A 24051-nucleotide genomic window follows, 5' to 3' on the forward strand; every position below is an offset into this window, starting at 1 on the left:
TTTATCCCTAGCAGATAAAGCAGCACCAGACAGAGTAAGAGTCCAGGAAGTGTAGCTTGGAAAGTGAATGAATTTTGTATAATAAGTGATTCCTCAAAAATGCATTAACCAGCTCAATTACTAGAATTATTCTTCTGACTTAATTAAAACATTCCTGGTTGTTTCAAAAAGTCAGATTCATTTTCAACTGACAGATATGTGCTATTATTTAAACAATTCAAGGGGAAAATCTACTAATTCTAAAGTCAAAGAAAAAAAATCTCAAAATAAATGGAAAATCATTAGTGTTGTTGGAATAACTTCATTGGTATACTTTTCTTCTCTTCCTTCAAGAGTGCATGAGTGTTTCTCTTCCATCCTCCCTATCCCATCCCTCTAGGTGGTCACAAAGCACCGAGCTGATCTCCAAGAGGGAGGAGATATGGGGACATATGTATATGTATAGCTGATTCACTTTGTTATAAAGCAGAAACTAACACACCATTGTAAAGCAATTATACTCCAATAAAGATGTTAAAAAAATAAAATATAAGTAAAAAATTTAAAAAATAAATTAAAAAAAGAGAGTGCATGATTGTTATCTTTCCTGTGAGAGTTTCTCACAGGAACAGAACAGATACTGTCGTCTCCATTTTACAGATCAGAATATTAATGTTTATGAAGCTTAATTAACTTGCCCCAGGTCCCACAACCAGTAAGTGACAGAACTAGTGCTCAGACCCACTCTGACTCCAAAGCTGAGGTTTTTACTGTGATTTTCATACTGTTTCTTACAACATATAAAATCTTGGGCTGAGTATTTATATTCTACAAATAGTTCTCACATCTTAAATTAAAACAAAACTCTACTTCTTTTTTTCAACAGCAGCCATGACATTTTTTCCCTCTACTTTGCAGCAAAACCCTTCCGAGGAGTCGTCTGTATTCACGTTCTTCCATTTTTTTCCTCTGCTCTCATGCATTCTCCAATCAGGCTTTCATCGTCTCTGCTCCACCGAAATTGACCATTAGAGTCACTCATGACCTGCAAAGCTAAATCTGATATTTGTTTCTCAGTCTTCATCTTACATGATCTGGTAGGAGCTGGCTCCCACATTCTTTAAGCTTTTCTCCTCCCTCGCTGGGCATTCCTTCTCCATATTCTTTTCTTCTCCCAGACTGATCATAATCTTAACCCTAAAGCCTCTTCTGTTATATCTATCTTTACTCCTTAGTTTTCTCTTATAGTCACATAGCTTTAAATGCCATCTGTATGCCAACAGCTCCCAAATTTATTTCGCCAACACAGGCATCAGTCACAAACTTCACACGTACTCACTCAACATGTCTAAAACTAAACTCTTGATCTTACTCTCCAAACTTGTTCCAGCCATGGATGGCCACTCTGGATGATCATTTCCAGTATCGGTTGTTCAGGTCAGATCCTTAGCCTAAATTTCCTTCTCTCAGAACACGATGTCCAGGAATCCTACTGTCTCTCTCCTCAAAATATTTCCAGAACATTACTTCTCATCACTTTCACTGGTCTAGGCCACCATCATATCTACCCTGTATTCCTACAGTAGCCTTGAAATAGTCACCCTACTTCTCTTGCACCTTTAGAATCCTTCTCACACAGCAGTTAAAGTAACCTCTTTTAAAATGTAAGTCAGGCCACATCATTCTTCTGTTTTATAATCCTACAACGGCTCCCTTTTTCACTCAGATAAAAGTCAAAGTCCTTACAATGGTCTGTTATTTTATATTAGTGTTAATAAGGGAGTTCTATACAATGTGACTTTTTAAATCTTCCATTTTCACTATCAAAAACTTATTCTGATTTTAGAAAAGCTGTCTCATATAGAAGAAAAGAATGTTTAAGAAAAATTTTAGTGCTTACTCATTTTTAAACAGCAGAGTAAGGCAAACATACGGTTAAAACTTGAGGTCTGTGGCAACAGCTTGGATATAAAGAAGCAATCTGACTTCACTTATTGAATTGTCTCTTAAAGTATTTTTCTTCCTTGTTTTGTGTAAAAGTTCATTCCTTTGATTTTTCAACAGCCATGTAGAAGTTAATAAAAAAAGATTTCTCAGTGACTCTGAGATTATTCTGGCTTCAAAAATCCATATCTATTCAAGAAATGAATAAATAACTATTTGTAAAGCATATATTCTTACCCTAGAAGAATTTATCTTTATTAATAAAAATGACAGAATGGAGATTGGAAGTAACTATCCACTGTAACTTATCGAATTTTTTGTCATTCTTGATATGAAAAGCTCACTAATAAGTGAAGTTATACATGAAGAAGCCAGACTCAATGGAAAAAAGAACTTTCCAGATTATGTGAGAAATAAAGTGAAATTATAGCTTCCATCCTACCACAGCAATATGAAAACTGAATAGCAAGTCAATTACAGGTAAAAGAATATTCAAGAAATTACTGTGCATTCCACAGAATCATCAACATTTTATGTTGAGTTTCAGAGCTTCTTTTAAGCTGAGAAATATGTTCACATTACATTGAATGAATATTATGACCATGAAGGAATATGAAAGAAAAGAGACTTTTAGCTTTAGATGTCTAAATGTGTAATAATTTAATTTTCAATAGTCTAAATTTCACTAATCTTGTAAAATAATTTTTTTTACTCTAGTCATTATTTCCCTTCCTTACTTTTAACTAGAATTATATTTTATCTGTCTACAATGGCTAATATAAGTTTTTACATTGTTGATAGAATACTGAATATAAGGCTGATATACAACCTGCCATTTGCCACATACTGTGTTATGTAATATTTGTTCCATTTATGGATAAGAAAAACAAGACTTAGGAAGGTTAAATTCATCACTCAAAGAAGAACATCTGTTTAGTCATGGGGCCAATATTTGAATGCACATATATGCAAATCCAAGCCTCTGATTCATCTTCTCCACTCATAGCTTACATATTGACATCTCTGAGTTATTATTAACTCAATGACATCATGCCCTAAACCGCACATATATCCCCTACCCCATGCTCCTCCTCTGTGTTTTCTATCTGTTAAAGGTAATCCACTACAACATAATCTGGAAGCCTGGAATTCATCTTTAATTCTTCATTGTCCTATTCCACTAATATGCTGTTAGTCAAATATTAGTTATCCATTCAAACTCTAAAATAGCCCTTCTGTCTTTCCTTTTGTTAGATGTCTTACTGCCACCTGGGTCTGGACCTCTCTATCTCAGAGAACAGCATGTTGAGGGGAGAGATGTGTACTTCCTCAAAATCAGTTATGATCACTGGGCTGAATTAACTCCTCCTCATTCCTAAGGCTGAATGCTGCCTAGCCACACACAAAAGGAGGTCACCAAACTCTTATTTTACACACTGAGTAAGGACTGCTGCCCATATCCAGATTAGACAGCCAACTTCTTGTGTGAGAAGACACTCGATACTACCTGAGGCCTCACCTGGGCCAACCTCAGTAAGCACTTTCCAACTGGATGATAGACTTTGGTCACAATCAGTCCTCTAATAATCACCCACTGCTAAAACAAGTTGACTTCAAAGTTCAACTGGGAATTACAAGGCCAGTGGATTCTGTTCATACTCCTCACACCTAACGGCATGAGATATCATCCAATACAAATTGCCCATTTGCTCTTCCAGTCACTTTCCTTTTACTTCTTCCCATTCCTTGGTGAATCAGTTCCCATTAATCTTCCCCTACATGCTAACGTCTGTTCCAATTTTCCCATTTCTTCATAGCATTCTCATCTTCTAGTGAACATATTCCCCCCATCTCAACTTTTTGAAAAATGTCTTCTTGTCTCATAAATAGATCTCTCCTAAGCCCCATACTTCTCTTGAGGCTCTTGTATCCTTCTTCCTGTCCATGATTAGGGACCTCAGATCACACTCTCAACTTTCTGTCAAAAGCCCTTTATTCTTAGATACTTCTACCACCCAGGTGTACCCCTCCCAATCTTACAGTATCATTTATAACCTTCTAGGCAGTCTCATATATATTGGTAGATTCAATGCCCAAATTCAAGGTTTTTTCCACTATTAACAATCTTGTGTTTATCCTTAGCCACTTTTTTTGTCCATATCTACAATCCATCCAGGGTCTGAGTTTGATTCACCTTGACATATCCAGGAATTGTATTGTCTGTTACATCTCAGCAATCAGCCCCCAAATTCCTGGAATCTCATTATCACCCAGAATAGTCCACATTTAAAATTATAAACAACTCTCTATGCTTTTAGCTCTCTCATTTAAACATTTCCTTTTGCCATTAGGAAAAATCTCAGATCCCTTTGCCTAGCATACAGAGTTCTTAAACATCCTGGCAACCACCTGTCTTTCTAATTGCATCCTCCATAACTTTCCAGATCACCTTGACTACATTCTGTGTTCTAGCCACAATGAGCTGCTCACCACTCCTCAGCTACATGCATATATGCCCTTGTCTATGCACTTTTCTTTTCTTGGAATATTCTTTTCCAAATCTCCATCTGATTGTAACCAACTTACTCTTTAAGACCCATTATGAGTTATTTCCTGCCGTCCCCCCATTCCCTAAGACAATGTTAACCATTCTTTTATTATGTAATTGTAATTGCTCAAGTTATTGTAATTTTTAAAAATAAACTTATATATCAAAATTATAGCAATCCCCATAGAGTAATCAATCTCATTACTCTATGTACTTCTGCTATATTTCTACTTTTACAAGATACAACACAAAATTTAAGAGGATGCCTCGATTCAAATAGTTAAAATATTTTTGTCATATAACATTATGTTACAAGGAAATATTTATGAAAACATGGTTGCAAATGGGTAGATAACCTACTTCTTTCTTTTATTTTAAGAATCAATTTTCCTCTTGAAATAAAGTCACTTCCAAGGGAATCCATGCTCACTATAAAACTGTTTGGGATTACCTGTGCAACGAACAATGCAGATTTATTGGCCTGGACTTGTCTTCCGCTGTTTCCAAAACAGTAAGTATATCATTTGTGATTAATAAAACTTCCATCTCAATAAAAACCTCCTTGGAACTGTATAGTGAGCTGTATTTGGCATAATGAGAAAATCAAGGAGACATTTTATTCTAAATTTGAGATAGCTCAATATAAATCATGACTATTGAAAGTGGGACTGTAAAGCAAAATGTAGAAGTGGCTTTAGAAACAGGCCTCATGCTCAGCTTGTCAACTGGGTCATGAAAAGGTATTGGCATGACCAATCTCAATTTCTTTTCCTTATGTGACCAGCCAGTTTCTCTGGAATTACTAATTCAAAATGATTTAGATCAGTACTGTCATTTAGAAACAATATAAGTCATGAAATTCTGGCTGAAGTAAAATTATTCAATGTAATTAGTTTACTGACCTTTTATTGCCAAGAAGAAATATATGTCAACTTTAAGAGGATATTTTTCAGAAAAGTAAGCCAAATAGGAGTTCTGATATTCTATCAGAACTAATTGCCATTGAAAAATTAACTGTTGATTTAACCATAAGGATTTGGAATTATTAATGCTTAGAATATTTGATAAAGTCAGTTACATGATTTTTCAGTGTTATTAAGGAAAAAATATTTTAAATAAAACAGCTTAGTGACTTTTCCATGGCAAGACTTGCTTTAGAATCAAATTGTAAAATACATGACTTTCGAAGAAATAGAACCTATATTGTTATTTTAATATTATTATAAAGGATGTTTCTGCCCCTGCTCTTTTAGGAAGATTTGGTAATATAAAAATGTTAGGAAAATTCATCAGCTTTTAGTTCCCACATTTAGTCAATATAAATAAATTGTCATCAAAGCAACTGTGATACATTTTTAAAATCATTTTTTATTAGGTTAATTATGACATGCTGTGTGTGTGTTGCTCTTTTATTAGTTTTCATGTTATAGCCAATTTCCACATGTATGAGGACAGGGAATGTATTTTCTTTATAATTTCTATCATCTAACATGGTATCTCTTATAAATAGGCAATCAGTACAGGTTTGTTTATTAAATTGAATTGGAAAAATATCAATCTCTGTAGGAGATTTAGAATGAAATAAAATTTCAAAAGTCTATAAGAAACAGTTCAGCCCTAAAAGGAATACCAACTGCTGTTAGCAGATATTTCAAAAATCTGATTTGTGGGCTAGAAACTTTCATTACTTTGTCACTAGGAGCAGCTATGCAGGTGCCCTTCCATCTCATGAGTGAGTTTCTTTAAAGTTTCAACTGCAGTATTTGTAAGATCTAGCATGTTTGTAGAATACATTTCCAGTTACTCACTGAAAAAGAATTTAATCCATTTTATGCCTGCTCATCATCCAACATACTACTTTTCACATAACAGGTAATCAAAAATTGTTAAACATATAAAAAGTTTAGAATATTTTTATCTTTCAAGCTACTCTTCAAAGCTTTTTTCTACATGGTTGTGATAGTAAAACACTGCCTCCATGTTGTTTTGTCATCTGTCACTTAACTTCTGGTAAACACTTTACATGCGAGTGATCATGGACAATGGGCATCTTTAAGAAATGCCATCTGGGACTGATACTAAATGGTTTTCCTAAGAGAAAGTGGCAAAATTGTGGTTGATGAGACATCACAGAAACACAACTTACTTCAAAGAAAGCTTCAATAAGGATTTGTAAATGTATTTCCAAAAGACTATTTCTTATGAAAATCAGAAAATCTGCCTCTCTCCTGGGCTAACCAACTTAAAGAAATCCAGATCTTTTAAGACATCAGAAATCCACCATGTGGGCCATTTGGGGAGACGTAATAACTCCCACTGTGCTCATTGCTTTGAGTTACAGAGATTCTAACCCAATTTATTTGATGGAGATATTTCCAGATCACAGCAAATAAGTCACTTAATTTCATTTTCTTTCATGGAGTGACCCCTGCCCATAAACATTTGGTATTGAATCTATCATTTATTACAACTTGAATTTCTCATACCCAGCCATGTGGAGCTGTAATGAGCATTTATGTCTCTATTTTTTCCAAGATACACACAACCTGAAAATATGCAAAATTAAAGGTTTCTTATCTCTTTGTGGTTTTGAGAAGTGGGTTTCAGAAGAACCAATGAAGATTAAACTCAGATGTATTGGTTATAACTACATCGAGAGTGTGTACAAATAAAAATAAACAACATTTTCAAGCACACAAATTCACCTTCAACCCTATTAAAAAATATGTTTCAAAAACTAAGGTAATGGGCTTCCCTGGTGGTGCAGTGGTTGAGAGTCCGCCTGCCGATGCAGGGGACACGGGTTCGTGCCCCGGTCCGGGAAGATTCCACATGCTGCAGAGCGGCTGGGCCCGTGAGCCATGGCCGCTGAGCCTGCGCGTCCGGAGCCTGTGCTCTGCAACGGCAGAGGCCACAACAGTGAGAGGCCCACGTACCGCAAAAAAAAAAAAAAAAAAAGGTAAAATTTTGCCCACGAAAGTTTTATAATCCTCTCCTTTGCAGACAGGACTTATACCATATCTATATTCACAATGCCTCCACACTGCAGTAAGAAAGTGTTATTCTCACCTCAATAATTTCTATGACCTACCTTCCCTACTTAAATTCAAAACAAATAGTATGGTGGTTACTTAGCATTTCTAAATTGTGGTAAACTCCTTCAGTGCAGAGAGACTCAACCTTTATTGAACAATAGAATCTCCTGGGGAGATTTAAAAATAAACCCATGTGTTCCCAAAGATTCTAATTTAACTGGTCTGTGGAGGGGCCCAAGCATCGGTATTTTCAGAGCTCCTGAGATGCGTTAAAGCCCAGGAAATTCAGAATCTTTTGCGGAATTTCAAAAGAGGCCTAAATAAATCTTAATCTTAATAAAATTTTATTCCTTAGACTGTTGTCTGAGTAGCCAACCCTGATCCCACTATAAATGATCATTTCAGGTATATCCTTAAAATCAAATAATAGAAGCAAGTTGTGGATGAAAATTCCTTATCATTCTTCCATCCTGTACAAGAAAGACCCTCAGAGCTCAACTAATTCAAATATCTCATTTATATGTGAAGATCTTTATGATGAAGGAAGGTTAAAGGGGCTGGCTAGAGGTCACTGGGCTACTTAGGAATAGAACAAGAACCAGAATGAAGGGCTGACTTCTCTCCTCTCCACACGTGTTACTACATCAAGCTGCCTCCCTTCCTGCCCTTATGTGCCATGCCCTGCTCCATGAATGCACTGTGAAAACCTCACTGCCTGTCTCAGCCTTACCTGGGCTCTGCTCTTGGGCATGAAACCTGTTAGACCTATGAGAGTCAGAGTCCCAAAGAGTTTCACAGTATGAGATCTTCTGGAAGTGCTGGTTCCAGAATGCCAAGCCATGGATGTATAGAATCCTATAGCTAAAAATGACAATAATTAATGTATTCAAACCACTTTTTTATTGTCTGAGGAAACAGGGACCCAGAGAGGGTAAACCAACCCATCTGTTCGCCTGGTGCCACAGATTTTGGTTTGGTTTTTCTAGGCATAGGAATTGGTACAATATTGAAATTAAAAGGATCCTTAAGAATAGAAATGCTATATTTATCAGCGTGGTCCTTTTCTAATGACATCTTATTCAAAATCTCCACGTATAAGATCAACGAACAGTCTATGTACATGCTAGATGGGGGGGGGCAGGGTGGCATTTGAAATTCTGGAGTCAAATCTATTTGCCATCTCCTCAATACCTTTCTAAAGTCTACTCCCCCAACCACAAAGCCATATGAAAACAAATATAAAACTCTTGAAAACCACTGATTTTGTGCAAGAAGCTCAAAGAACTTAAGGTAATTAAGGCTAGTTAATGAAGACAGGGTACAGATGTCCTGATATAATGTCTGGTGTGCTTTCCACTATATGAAACTGTTTCTGGCATGTTTTCCTTTTCCATGTTTTTGTTTGTTTGCTTAATTTTAACTGACTTAATAAACCTTTTCACAGCATTGTAAGCACAGGAAGCTCAGCTTGGTGCCCTGTGATGACCTAGATGGGTGGGATGGGGGGGCAGGGTGGTGGGAGGGAGGTCCAAGAGGGAGGGGATATAGGTATACATATAGCTGATTCACTTCATTGTACAGCAGAAACTAAGACAACATTGTAAAGCAATTATACTCCAATAAAAAAAAAAAAACTACTGATGAACCCCACCAACTTGGGTATTAATAGTTTCCATTTTCATCCTCTTTCCTGTTGAGACCATCAACACTCTTAGATGCATCCTTTTAACATCTTAATTCCACTAATCATCTTCATTATTCTTGTGTTTTCTATTCACAGAAGTCTATGGAAATTTAGTTCCCATCATGCTTAAAATATCGAAAAAGTTGTTTAGATATAGTCCCTTAGCTAATATAAATTAGCTAATATCCAACACACAGAGAACCCAAAGAATGGTGCCAAACATCCTTTCCCCCAAATTGCCTTAAAGTATGTATTATATCAGCCTCAGTTGGACAGCTAGAAGTTCATTCTCTCTATGCCCTATTGCTTGATACATCATTTCATACACATACTTGAATCAAGAGTTCTGACTTCACTCTTCCCTGTATGCCTCAGGGTTAAGGCCAGGGTGACTGTTGATCCAGACTCCATCAAAGGAGAGAAATGAGTCCCTTCATTTTTGTAGGAATCAGCTTAGGTCATTCAGATTTTCAGAGTGAAATATGGCCAAGACGTATAAATATAGTAAGGCCATAAATATAACTCATTACACAACTTAAATGTGAAGAAAAATGCACTTAATATATCACACTTTTCATCAGGAGCTCCTACCCTGTAACTAATGAGAAGAAAACAACTTTCCATCAATTACAAAAAATAAGTCAATTCAATAATTTAAATAGTCCTTTTAGAATTATGCAGTCTCCCTCCTTCGGATAAAATGCTCAGTCACTCAGATAGCTTCCCGACACCTTCTCTTTCTAAGAGGATATCTGGATACAAAGGATCAGAAAAGAAACAGATTATTTGAACTAGTTACTTAGATATCCAAATCAAAGGCATTTTTAAGCTGGTGGTTATTTGTTATATCTTGTGTAGCTTGTGATTGGTGCTCTCCCAGCTTCACCAGGGCTTACTGACACTCCCTGGGTAACTTGGGCTCTGGCAGGCACCATAGACCCATATGGGACATCCAGCTGACCTCAACTCAGATGGTTCAATCAGATGCCCTTATTACAGAGGCCCTTTGTCCCCACCATGTGACCCCCTTTATGAAAACACCCTCACACAGATATCTTTAGCTGTGCCTAGGCTCCATCTCTTCTGTACAGAAACCAAAGAAGACCCAATAAAGCTAAACACAGGAGTTCCTTTTGCCTGTATGTCACATGGCCCTAAGTTTAAGGTCACTCCACAAGTTGGTACAAGAGCAGTTCAGTAGGTGACTTTCTTCCAGGATCTGAAGCTTGAGGTACAGAATGGAGTCCCCTCTGCCCTCATCATTAGGCTATGCTCGCTTATCTAACACTCCTCCCCATGGGTCTTCCTATAGGCAGAAGAGGGGGAAATTGGGATACCTCTATCTACCATACTCACTCTGTCCCTCTTTCTCTGTCTTCTGCTTCCCACAATCTCAAATTGCCAGAAAGTTGTGGCTTTTTCTTTTGTCACATTCCCTTTCCAATACGCCACATCCTCCCTCCTCACTCCTGTTGATTCTACTGTGGCTAGGAAAATTTTCTGTAAATACTGTGGAGGACATTAACATCTGAGCCCTCCAAACTTAGTGTTAGACCTTCTTTTCGCATTCTGGCTGAAACTAGGCCAAAACTTTCCCCAAGAGGATGGATGCTTCAGACCATTTAGGGCAAGGTTATATGCTCTGAAAAGTAAAAGAGAAAATCACAGTCATAATTTTCTAATCTTTACCTTATTGAGTTAACTTTTAGCTTGCTAATACTGGTCCCTGCTATTGTTATACCAAAAAACAAAACAAAACAAAACAAACTTTCTCCAGATGAGGAGGGAATAGAACAAAGGGGAAAAAAATGACTCAAAATTCATTCTGCTGAAAGAATATTCTTGGGTTGTATAAAGATATCTGCCCAGTAATGTTTAAAATTATAAATGTTTAAAATGTTTAAAATATATCCCTTGGGCAGATACTTTTTAACAATATCTTTAGATATGAAAAATAAAGAAGCCAAGCCTCAGGAAGCCTCAGGATTTAACAACTTTATTTGTTGGATTTTTTTCCTTCATATTTTGCATATTTGTCCATTAAATGGCAAGGTAGAATTCTATGTTATTTTCAAAGAGGCTTAATTTACTTTAAAGTTCTTTATAAACTTAATTTTATTGACTTTAAGTTCTACAGTTTTAATTTTGTTTGTTTATCAAAGACTCTTCTTACTGATCATGGAACATTTTACCAATAATCTTATTCACATATACAAGCCAGGTGTAGCTTGTTTTTTAATTCCTATAAGCCTCTGTGGATCTGGATGTTACTGAAGCTGTTAAAAGTATCCATGAATTCTTCCTGTCTAAAGTGTTTCCTGTATTCACTCTCATTTACTATGGTAATTTACAGCATAGTTTTAAATATTCAAAATATGAATAATCTTTCTAGTTATGCTTAAAGAATCATTTCCTCTATGAAGTCCCACAACTATTTTGATTCTATAAGTTTAGAGCTCATATCTTTAAAGATGCCCAAGGAATTTAGTCACCCTGGAGCAAAAAAACGTGCTTAAGAAAAAAAAAAAATGTCATGAAGAACCTAGGGGTAAGACAGGAATAAAGACACAGACCTACTAGAGAATGGACGTGAGGATATGGGGAGGGGGAAGGGTAAACTGTGACAAAGCGAAAGAGAGGCATGGACATATATACACTACTAAACGTAAGGTAGATAGCTAGTGGGAAGCAGCCGCATAGCACAGGGAGATCAGCTTGGTGCTTTGTGACTGCCTGGAGGGGTGGGATAGGGAGGGTGGGAGGGAGGGAGACGCAAGAGGGAAGAGATATGGGGATATATGTATATGTATAACTGATTCACTTTGTTATAAAGCAGAAACTAACACACCATTGTAAAGCAATTATACGCCAATAAAGATGTAAAAAAAAAAAAGAGTTAACATCTTTATTGATTTAAGGGAGTCATAACTCTAAGAATATAAATTTGAGATTCCTGGTCCCATCTTGTAATCAACATTGTTGGAAATTAAGAGTAAATGCTACCTGTTAGAAACCATTGTAGAAATAATTTTCTTAGGTGGAAAATAAATGTAGGTGTCTATGGACATAGCCATGCCTACAGTATATTAGAAATGAACCACTAATCAGTACCTAGGCTTGAGGAATATTGTATTTATCTTCTAGCTACTGAATGAAGCTACTGAAATAGCTGATTATGTTTATACTCCAAAAGAAATTTATAGATAATAATAGCTTCCCTTTTGAAGTGACTTCTGCCTGTCCGTATGTGTTGTCTTTTGCAGCAAATCAATTCTCAGGTCTATGTTATTCAGCACAACATTACAGAGTGAGCCTCCCAAAGAACTGATAGCTCCAGGAGTGTGGGATATAAGTCAGCCATCCCCAGTGACCCTGCAGGTAAGTGTCAGGCTATGAGATTAAAGTACACACAGCAAGTGTTGGTTGATAAGTAGCTTGTCGTCAATTACAGAAACATTTTCTTCCAGGATCACACATTTTAATAGTCTTCTCTTTCTCCAGCCTTCTGGGATTTGTAAAATCTCTATTGCTTTTATTTTGCATTCAGTATTCTCAAAGCACTTTTCTCTCAGCTTACATAATAGCAATTTCAAGCCTTTCTGTGTCAAACACAATCATGAAGGAGAGGGATGGAGTGCTGCCATGAATCTACTCATTATACGTATTCATTTTTCTTTCCTTTGTCTAAAAACAGTCATTAGTATATATTATTAACTTGGTACCTTATTCACACCTGCCTCTTCATTGTGTCATGTTTCCTTAAAATTTCTTTTGTTGTGTGTTTCCTAAATGACTAGCAATTACCTGGATAGTGGGGGAGAAACTGCAAACAAAAATCCTTTCTTTTTCCTTAAAGGCTCTCTACTTTCTGCTATTTGTAATCATGAATGAAAGGTGGTTAATGATTCCAGGCTTTGGTCCTTTGTACTCAGAGAATTTTTTTCTCACTTTCCTCATTTTTTCGTGATTATAAGTGACAAGATTCATCAGATACCTGAAGCATGGACGCTCCCATACATGGCAATGCAGGGAATATGGACTTTCCATCTCCATCGGGAAAACTGGGCAGCATTCTGTAGAACAGGATTTTTCAACCTCAGTACTATTGACATTTTAGCCAGGATAAGTTTGTTGTGGGGACTGTCCTGTGCATTGTAGGATACTTGGCAGCATCCTTGACTTTTACCCACTAGGTGCCAGTAGCACTTCCCCAGTTCTGACAATCAAAAATGCCTCGAAATATTGTTAGATGATCTCTAGGGGTAAATTTGCCTTCAGTGAGGATCACTACACTAGAGGGAACTAGTGCAGTCCGGAGGTATGTAAAATTGCCAGGTTTGGGTTGAGGGGTGTGAGGGACAAAGTTTAGCAAAATGGACAGCAAGATGTTAAAAAACGGTAAAGAAAAATAACACTAATAAAAATGTGGCTTTCACTCTGAAGGATGGAGGATGTCCCCCCCGCCACCAGACAGTAGCCAAAGATCCACTTCGAATCCATGGACATGATGATAAAAAAGAGTGGTTGTTCAGGGTGGATCTCGGCACAACATCCTGACACTCAGCATTGATGGCTTACTGATTAGCAGATGTTTCCTCGTAACAGGATAGCTACTTTCTTTGAGAGGATGAGTGCATTTCTTATCAGACTATTTCTTGCCAGATCCAAACCACCTGAGCTTAACCAAAATCTTCCAAGTCTGACCACTGCCAGAGCTTTGTGGATATGAATTTATGAGTATCTGGGCCTTTAGCAGCAGTGGTGGGGTGGAGGATGTAAGGGAGACTATCAGATGAGACCCGCCTTGATTCTTCTCAGATGAAGGGAACAGCTGCTTTAGGAACACAGGTCTTGGAAGTGGAATCTGAAGCGAAGTTTCGAGCATTCGACAGCAGCATAGATTTCAAAGCAGAGACCTGGAGCCATGACAGAATTTATCTTACAAAAAAAGGAGAGAGGGCATGGAAATAATTCAACAGTATGCAAAAACATTAAATTATCTGCTTTTACAAAATAATTTCAAATGGTATAGACATAGAGGGAAATGTCTCAGATGTTTTTACTTGATGATGAAATATACAAAATAAAATAGGAGTTACTAAGGTATTAAAGTTAAAAGCCTTAATAACCAGCACCACTCTAATTACACACACCTAAATTTAGAGCAGAATTTTCAACCTAAAGATTATGAGATGGTAAGGAAATTAGAAGCAAGTTCTGCCACCAGTGTTGTTAAGGAGTCAGGGTGGGTCTCAAGGGAAAGATGTCAGGCTGAGAGTTAGGAAATCTGGAGTCTAGTCTTAGCTCTTTAATAGTAAACTTTATGACTGTGAACAAGTCATTTAACCTTATATTTTCACCTGCGTGCAATGAAAGAACTGTACAGTACTATGCCTGTCCAACTTCTTTCAGGTCTGTACTTTGCTGACTGTCTATATTAGATGGACAATTACTGCCACACTGTTGCCACCACAGTATGATAAGGGATATATGTTACAGAACTTGATTCCTTCAAGTCAGTCTTGTTTTTTTCATGCTGTGCTGCTGATTGGAAGCAGTGGATAGAGTGAAGTAGATCTGAGTTCAGACATGGAGACAAATTGTTATATGATTCCATCAGCCTGTACCTCCCTCAACTTCCTCCCTCTCTCTGTATACAATCTAGTAGAGTGACTCATAATTTAAGCCCTAAGAACAGAGCTGTTTTAGTTAATGTTGCTCTTGTTTTGTTTCATGTTTCTCTACTTACTCATCTTCTCATTCATGTCTAAATTCACTATATTTTGGTTTATTTGTCCTCACCACACTGAACTATTGTCAGGCAACCCGCTAATTTCTAGTTGCCAAATCCAGTGCTTGTTCTCGTTCCTCTTCATACTAGCGCTCTCTCTGCAATTTTTGGCACTGTCTCTTCCCCATTACAGAACACTCTTCCCCTCTGTTTCTGGCCTAGGTTTCTCTTCACACTCTCTCTGGTTATTCTTTCTCTGTCTTCTTTCCGGACTCCTCTTCTTCTGCTAGTCCCCACTGTTGCCAGTTCTCAGGGATTCCATCTGCTGCCCTTTGCTATTCTCGGTAGATATATTCTCCCTGAGAGAATTTCATTAAAGCTTTATTGAGATATACTTCACATACCGTACAATCCTCCCATTTAAAGTGTGCAATTCAGTGTTTTCTAGTATTTTCACAGATGTGTGCAACTAATCTCACCAACGTCAACTTTAGAGCATTTTCATTTTTATAAAGAAATCTCATAACTTTTAGCTATCACTTCCTAGTCCCAACTCTAAGCAACTACTAATGTACTTTCTGTCTCTGTAGATTCACCTATTCTGCCCATTTCATATAAATGGAATCATACAATGTGTGTTCTTTTGTGGCTAGATTCTTTTACTTAGCATAATGTTTCAAAATTCATCCACTTTGTAGCATATATCAGTACTTATTTCTTTTTTATTGTTGAATAATATTACATTATATAGCTATACCACACTTTATCCACTTATTAGTTGATATGCATTTAGATTGTTTCCACCTTTTGGCTATTAAGAATAGTGCTGCTATGAACATTCATATACAAATTTGTGTGTGAACATATGTTTTCATTTATCTTGGGTGTATACCCAGCAGTGGAATAACTGGGTCTCATTCATTCCTAAGGTTTTATTTATAGTATCTTGCAGGTTCACTTCTAAGTCTGTATCTTTAGTTCAGACTCCTTTACACCACAAGCTTCAGACAAATATAAGCACGTGCCTGCCTAGCTTCTCACCTGGATATTCTGTAGACAGCTTCAAAGACAACACATCCCAAACTGAGCTCACCATCCTCTCAGAATGCTTTCACTCCCTGAATTATTTATGTCTGTTCATGCCCCCAGATACACTGAGCTGTTTCACTTGTCTCCTTCTTTCTTGCTACTCATATTCAGTCCACACTATATTTTGCCAACATATCTCCATGTGTTCCTCATGTCTGTCCTCACAATTCCCCACCTCATCTGCCCTAGTTCAACAGTTCCCTCCTAGGTTACAACGGTTTAGATGTTTTTTTTCTTGGCTTTAGTTTTGTTATTCTCTAATGCAAAATCCACAAGTGTGATCCTTCTAAAATGTAAATCTGAACCTGCCACTCTCCCATTTATACTCTTCAAGAACTCAGCGCTACCTAGAGAATTAAGGATGAGCAATACAACGTAGCCCCCTCCACTGTTTCCCTTGCCACTCCTTGACTGACAGTGTTGCTCCAGCAACACTGAAAGAGTTATAGTTTCTGACATGCATTGTCCTGCTTTTACCTTATGTGCATTTATGAATACTATTCCCTGCCTGCAATGTATCTACCGTCTTCCCTTCACCATCTACTGCCCATCTCTCAGGCTTAGTGTCTGTAATTGTTATTCACCTTTTAGGATCCATGGACCCTTCTCTAGGGATCTCTCTCTTACCCCCTCCTCTCTTTCCACTCCAAGCAGGGTTAAGTGCCCTTCCTCTATATTCACATAATAGCCAATAAGATTTTTATCAACACATTTACATTATATTTCTTTCTCAAGAACTTCTTTCCCATTGACTTCTTGATTTTTGAGGACATTGACAGTGTTTTATCCCCAGAATCTAGCATAGCACCAGGAATACAGTATTTGTAAATTACTGATATGTGTCCATACCTCTGATCGCTACAATAATCAAACCTACAGATATTTCTAAACTTAGCACTTTGGTCCGCTTGTTGGAATTCTGATAGATACCACTATGTTCAGTTTTTCTTCTTGTGTGAGCAGTCCTTCTCTTTAAACCATAGTTCTTACCTCCTCATTCATGCAAAGTATTTTCCTTTACCTAGCATTTCATTACCTGCTTATCCTTAATTATCAGCAATGTCATGGGGAGGCAACAGTCTTATTATTGGTACCTGGTCCTTAGACCACAGTACAGTTTGTGCGCTAATGTAGCATAGGTTCTTTTCTCTTCACTACTGAACCACTATATGGGTCCCTCTTTTACAGCTCCTTCCTTGAGACTCACAGCAATTGCCATCTAGTTAGTAGGCATCCTTCCCTCCCTTGAACTGCATAGAACTTATGGTCCAATATTTGTGTGCCTTATAATATCCAAACTACATCTACAGTCAGGCTGCATTTCTTTGAACAAACTGAAAGAATCATGGGGGTCTGAGCAAGCCCATGGACACCTTATTGGCATGGTTGTGGATCATGGACACTAGGGACATTCACAGCAGCTCCTTCAAGGAATTCCAAGACATGAAGTCATAGTAGAAACCGTGGTGGCCAAGTGTAAGTGGAAAAGGATGAGGGAGGAAGTAAAGTAAGATGGATAAGTGGAACACAAGAAGCTAATATTCAAATGTTTAAGGAGGTATGAATTAGAAGTTTGGATGACTGAGTCTGAGTATTTGCCTGTACCCCAGAAGAAAGAGCCTCATAATTGTTTTTGCTTGAAAATAGGAGTATATCTTCAACACTTGACAAATAGGTGTCATGGCACATGCAGTGCACACATTAAAAGAATGCTCCTGGAGCATTCCATTAAAAAAAAAGACTGAGGCCAAGGCCAGACTTACTGGCTCATGACCACAGAAGGAGAAGTGTCACATGTTTGCCATTAATAACTTGAAACACAGCTTTGAGGTGCTATATACATATTGTACCCTATTTTAATTGTTAATGTTTACCTTTTCCTCCTCCATAATGCATAGTACTCAAAAGAATTCTAGGGCAGCAGTTGGCAAACTGTCAGGGCAGGAGGAGCCATGAGCCCGAGCTGCACGCAGCGGCCGCACGGCAAAACAGAAAGCCAGCCGAACAGAGTGCTCAGAGTGGCACTGGCAGCCATGACGCAGGCAACCCGGGCAACCCGGGCGGCCCAAACAGACTCACAGGAAGCCTTCGTGACTCCAACTGCTCCGCGGACTGCAAGCTGTGGCGGCACAGCCCCGCTACAGCCGTCGCAGTCTCTGTGGGGCTAGCAGAAGCCATTTTGCTTTTTCACTTACCACCTCATTTCTACTCTAGTCGCTTGGACAACAAGCCGTGTGACTGACAGGGTCTTGGTGCTCTGGCTAGGTGTCAAGCCTGTGCCTCTAGGTGTGAGAGCCAAGTTCAGGACACTGGTCCACCAGAGACCTCTGCGCTCCACTTAATATCAAACAGCGAGATCTCCATCTCAACGCTAAGACCCAGCTCCACTCAACGACCAGCAAGCTACAGTGATGAACACCCCAAACAACTAGCAAGACAGGAGCACAACCCCATCCACTAGCAGAGAGGCTGCCTAAAATCATAATAAGGTCACAGACACCCCAAAACACACCACTGTATGTGGTCCTGCCCACCAGAAACACAAGATCCAGCCTTATCCATCAGAACACAAGCACCACTCCCCTCCAACAGGAGGCCTACACAACCCGCGGAGGGGCCACAACAGTGAGAGGCCCGCATACCCAAAAAAAAAAAAACTACAATGAGGTGTCACCTCCCACCAGTCAGAATGGCCATCATCAAAAAATCTATAAACAATAAATGCTGGAGAGGGTGTGGAGAAAAGGGAACCCTCTTGCACTGTTGGTGGGAATGTAAATTGATGCAGCCACTATGGTGAACAGTATGGAGTTTCCTTAAAAAACTAAAAATAGAACTACCATACGACCCAGCAATCCCACTCCTGGGCATATACCCTGAGAAAACCATAATTCAAAAAGAGTCATGCCAAATGTAAAATAGATAGCTAGTGGGAAGCAGCCACATAGCACAGGGGGATCAGCTCAGTGATTTGTGACCACCTAGAGGGATAGGATAGGGAAGATGGCAGGGAGATGCAATAGGGAGTATATATGGGGATATATGTATATGTATAGCTGATTCACTTTGTTATAAAGCAGAAAGTAACACACCATTGTAAAACAATTATACTCCAATAAAGATGTTAAAAAAAAAAAGAGTTCTTGGGCAAATACGTTAACACATACTTTGGGTGATTTTCTCTTTTGTGAAAAATTAGAACAAGAAACAATTGGGGAAAATCCTAATTTTTTCTATAAGTGGCTCAAGAATCAGTAACTGTTTGCCTTCATAATATATGAAGATATGCAGTTTGTATAGGACCTCATTCATGTATCAGAAATGAAAAAAAATTTTCATAATTGAAATATATCAAAGAATTTATTATGGATTGTTCACAGGGAGCTTCTGTATTCTCATCTACTACTGTATTCTCATCTATTACCTTTAGTTTCTCATCTACCCTGCCTTTACTTAGGACCAACATAAAATTGAATTAGCTCATTAAATACTATTTCTAGTATTTTTGTTTTATGTGTTTAAAACATTTGGATACATAAAGAGTAAAGTGTAACATGCTAATACTGCAGGCACTTCTCTCCAAGGCATCAAGATTACTCTTTCTGTCAAGAGGCAAAATTTACTATAATATTGCTTTGGTTTAGCACTTCTGTTAGTTCTTTTTTCATGTTGGAATAGTAACTGATAATTATAACAAATTTATACGAAAAACAAATTTTGCAACAAATTGCAAAGGTTACAGAATAAAATTGCTGACTTTTTCAAATAAGAGCCCAAATAGATTAAACTGCATCTCACACTCTACCTTATAATACTCTTCCATTTTCTCTGAGATAACAACCTAAGGTAGTTCAGCAGAGAAAAATAAATTCTTTAGATTTTCTAATATGAAAATGAAAAATAATATATGATACTCCTAAGCAAATATTTTGGGCAGTAAAATATTTAGCTCATTTACATACTTGGAAACTGTATTTTTTTGTTAACTATTATTTTATTTACTAGAATCAAATTATCACTTAAACATGGTTTAGTGGAAAGCATGTTGAGCCAGGAAAAAAGAAGGCCTGCATTCTAGCTCTGTCTATAAAGCTGAACTATAGAGCCACAGCAAAAATATTCTATTTGGTTTTATACTCGTGAAACAGATCTTTACCAGAGAAGATTTCACTATCATGTCCACAGAGTGGTTCACAGATTTCAGATAGTAGAGACCAACATAAAGTAACTCTTTTTATTTTATCAAGTGATTATATGAAAAAAGTATAATTACCATCTATAATTTTCATCATTTAATAATAGAAAGACATTTTAGTAATGAAAATTGGAAAGGATGTAATTTCAGCACTAAACAAAAATGTAACATTTAACTGTATGAAAAGCTCATATGTTATTATTTTTCTCATTTTTTCTAAGATAATGTTACAGTCTACTAATTTATATACCATTTATATAAATAATTGAGGATTTGCCAAATATCATGTATATTTAAACACCAAGTCCAAACTGTAATGATTCTTTTAAAATTATTTTTAAATAATAAAAACCACAGAAAATATAGAGTATTTATTTTACTTTAGTTTCTATAAATCTAAGATAGAAATCATTACATTAAAAATGCATTTTTCAGGTGTTTGATACATGGCAAACCATTTTATTTATTTCAGATTGATTTTCCATCTACTGAGTGGGAATATATGAAACTTGATTCTGAAGAGAATAGAAGTGATCTTGAAGAACCACCAAAAGAATGTTTAAAACATATTGCCAGACTTTCACAGAAACAGTCTCCCTTACTGTAAGTGACCCAGTTCTTGGGAGGGAATTTTGCCTGCTGTTCATGATACCAGCAGTCATACTAGAAGCACTCATATCTTTCAAGAGTGAGCCTTCTTTCCCACGTAACTCCTTTCATTTCCTAAAATCATGCCTGTTGGATGATCAACTGATGTTTAGGAAATAAATTAGTAATTTTTCATGGTTTTTTAAAGATTTTTTTTCCCCTTGGGGCATTTAGTAACTTTGTTTGGTCAAAGGAAAAATAAAAGGATTGGAGATCATTCAGTTCAAAACAACAAAGCAGAGACTGATACAGATCAGCATTTAACAGTGATAAAACATTGCTCAGTCCTTCAAGTAGGACAGGAAAATGTCCTACTAAACAGGAAAATGCAAAATTTAATTATAATGGCAGATTAAAAAAGAACAGAAATAGATCATGTTTTAATAGCACTAAATTAGTAACTAAGGAATACTTAAATTTTGTCAAACAGAAATTCTCTGGGGAAAAAAAAAAGACCAGGAAGAATTATAAGAGAATACTAATTCTCTCTTTGTAATTACTATTTGACTTTAATATTTGGTAATATCTAAGCCACAGCTTATGGTGCTCATTACTAACATGGAAAAAGCATAAAACTAAGAAAGCAACTCTGTGTGTGTGTGTGTGTGTGTGTGTGTGTGTGTGTGTGTGTGTGTGATATATTTGTGGTGATATACATATATTTGTGGTGATATACATATATAACATAATAAAGCATTTTATTCCAAGAATAAGAAATTATTTAAAGGTTTTGAATGGGGTAGTCATGTGATCTGAATAATCGTTTTGAGTGATTCTTTTGACTACAAGTTGAAGAATGGATTGGAGAGGAAGTAAGTGGAAGCAAGCAGTACAGCAGAGTAGCTTATGTAATATTTTAGTCAGGAGGTCGTGGTCACTAGAACTAGGGAGATGGCAGTGGACACTGGGAATAATGGCTAGATTTGAAGCATATTTGGAAGTTGAGAAGACATGACTTCATGATTATTAGTAAATAGGAGTTAAGTCAATTAAAAAACCAAAGAATCAAGTTAAGTCAATGGAGAATCTAAGGTTTTTGAATTGATGAACTGGGCAGATGTTAGAGTCATTTTCTAGAGGAGGAATAAGTTTGAGACCGTCCAGACTGAGGTGTTGAATGTGATCAAGCATTCCATTTTGGGTAATCTTGTTACTCCCCTGATCTCTAATTTCAACTTGTCTTACTCTTTTCCTCATTCACTTCAAGCCAGTGACATCAGTTTGCTTCACATACTTCACATGTGCTATATTCCCTCTCCCATCTCAAGGCCTTCTTATTTGGTGTTTCCTCTACATGAAATACTCCTTCCTAGTTCTTCACATGACTGAATCATCTCACCCTATAGGTCTTCACTTAATTGTGATCTTCTCAAAGAGCCCTTCTTTGATCACCCTACCTAATGGAGTTTTACTCTCTTTGCAATCTATCTTATTACCTTTTATGTTATCACACTTAGCAGAATCTATTATCATCTTGTTTATTAATGTGTTTTTTTCTTATTAGCTTGTAAGAACTGAGAGAACAAGGATCCTATCTGTCTTGTTTATCACTACATTTCCAGTGTTCTACACTGTGCCTGATAAATAATATGTGTAAAATAAATGTTATAATGAATAAAGTTCCTTTGCATAGAATTTGGTGTAAAAATTACCTTAAGGATTGAAAATGTTTAAAGACTCTTATACTAGACTATTGTCATCTTAACTAGGTGAAGCGTCTTTTTATACTCCTTAATCAAAAATATAAAACCTTGCATTTAACAAGTGTGTCACATATCAGAGGCTAATATATTTGTAATGAGAGATTTTTAATATATAAAAAGATACTATACTTTGAAATTTTAAAATATTCAAACAAAAAATATCAAAACCAACAAATAATAAGCACAGTAACTGCCTTTAAATATTAAAGGTTTGTGTTTTTAAATTAACCCCAGTGATTTCTAACTGGTTTTATACTTCAGTTTCTATTTAAGAGAATAACTTATACTATAAAATAAGTAACATTTTCCTCTGTTTCACCCACTCAAATACAATTATCAGTGCTCAGTAGAGTACAATTTCATTCTGGACTGTGAAAACAGATGGAGACCAGCCTTCAATGTGATAAAACTTGTGTTAGAAACAGATTAAATTCATTTTCAAAATACCACATTTTATCATTTAGTTGGTGACTTAATTATTCCTTCTTTCAAATTGATCAAATGTAATCAGTCATAAAGTTCAGACTCAATGAAATTCAATGAAAATGTACCTATAATATTTGTAAAAATAAGAAAAACACCTTCTTGATGACAGCTAAAAGAATATGTCAGATATAAAGAAAATCCTGGAACATAAGGTATAAAATAATTTGGTATGAAAGAAATTATGCTTCCACTTCTAGCCATGAAGATTACCTATTACTAGACTAATCCTCCTGAATTAAAGAAATATGACACAAGAAAAATACATATGAAACAACTGCTCTCAGAAATTGAACAGACAGGCCTTAAGGTGAACGCATGAATAAAGTGACTTTCAGCCCAGAGGCATTTTCTGTACCATAGATCTGGGAGGTATAATTAAAGAAGAACATGCAGGTCTTGCTGAGATTTAAAAAAAAAAAAAAAAAAAAAAGACAGAGATCGGAGTTTATTGATGCTGAGGCAGCTGGAATTTACAGAGCATAATAGTAGAGAAAAGGAAGATGTACAGGTTAGGAGCTACAGAAATATGTATTGGTGTCCCCTTATATATTTAGCTGAGTACTAAGCTACTCTTGAGCAGATAGAGATTTCGTAGGGATTGCTAAAGAACTGCTACAGGGAGATGTGAAATAAATGTAGATTCTAGAGGTTGCCCAATGCTGGGAGACATAGAAATTCTGACTAGTAATAATAGAGAAAGATCACCACACCCCAGCATTCAATAAAGAAATCAGAAAGATGCATATTAGGAGTAAGTGTGCTCTAGCCCAAGATTAAGGAGTATACTTGGTCTAGCCTAACAAATCGTAAAAACAAGCCTCAAAAGGATCAAGCTGCTCTGCTAGTAATTAAACAGACTACTAAAAAAATTGAAACATTCAACACTCAAAAGATAGCAAAATGCAGAATTTTAAAGGTTTAGTGTACAATCAATAATTGCTAGACATAGGAAGAGTTAGGAATATATAACCATAGTCCAAGATGGGGCAAAGCAGTTTACAGAAACAGA

General features: G+C 36.7%; 1 protein-coding gene across 5 annotated transcripts in view; it reads left to right on the forward strand.

Moving 5' to 3' along the window:
- The window catches only part of PIK3C2G (phosphatidylinositol-4-phosphate 3-kinase catalytic subunit type 2 gamma), a 373466-nt gene that overhangs the window by 111659 nt on the left and 237756 nt on the right, over positions 1-24051 (forward strand). For all 5 annotated transcript variants that reach the window (XM_069541180.1, XM_060024362.1, XM_060024360.1 and 2 more), the window contains 3 exons: positions 4851-4982; positions 12454-12568; positions 20678-20808. In XM_069541180.1, coding sequence (XP_069397281.1) covers positions 4851-4982; positions 12454-12568; positions 20678-20808 — 378 coding nt within the window. The remainder of the gene's footprint in view (positions 1-4850; positions 4983-12453; positions 12569-20677; positions 20809-24051) is intronic.

This window comes from Delphinus delphis, chromosome 11 (assembly GCF_949987515.2).
Source record: "Delphinus delphis chromosome 11, mDelDel1.2, whole genome shotgun sequence".
NCBI lineage: Eukaryota > Metazoa > Chordata > Mammalia > Artiodactyla > Delphinidae > Delphinus > Delphinus delphis.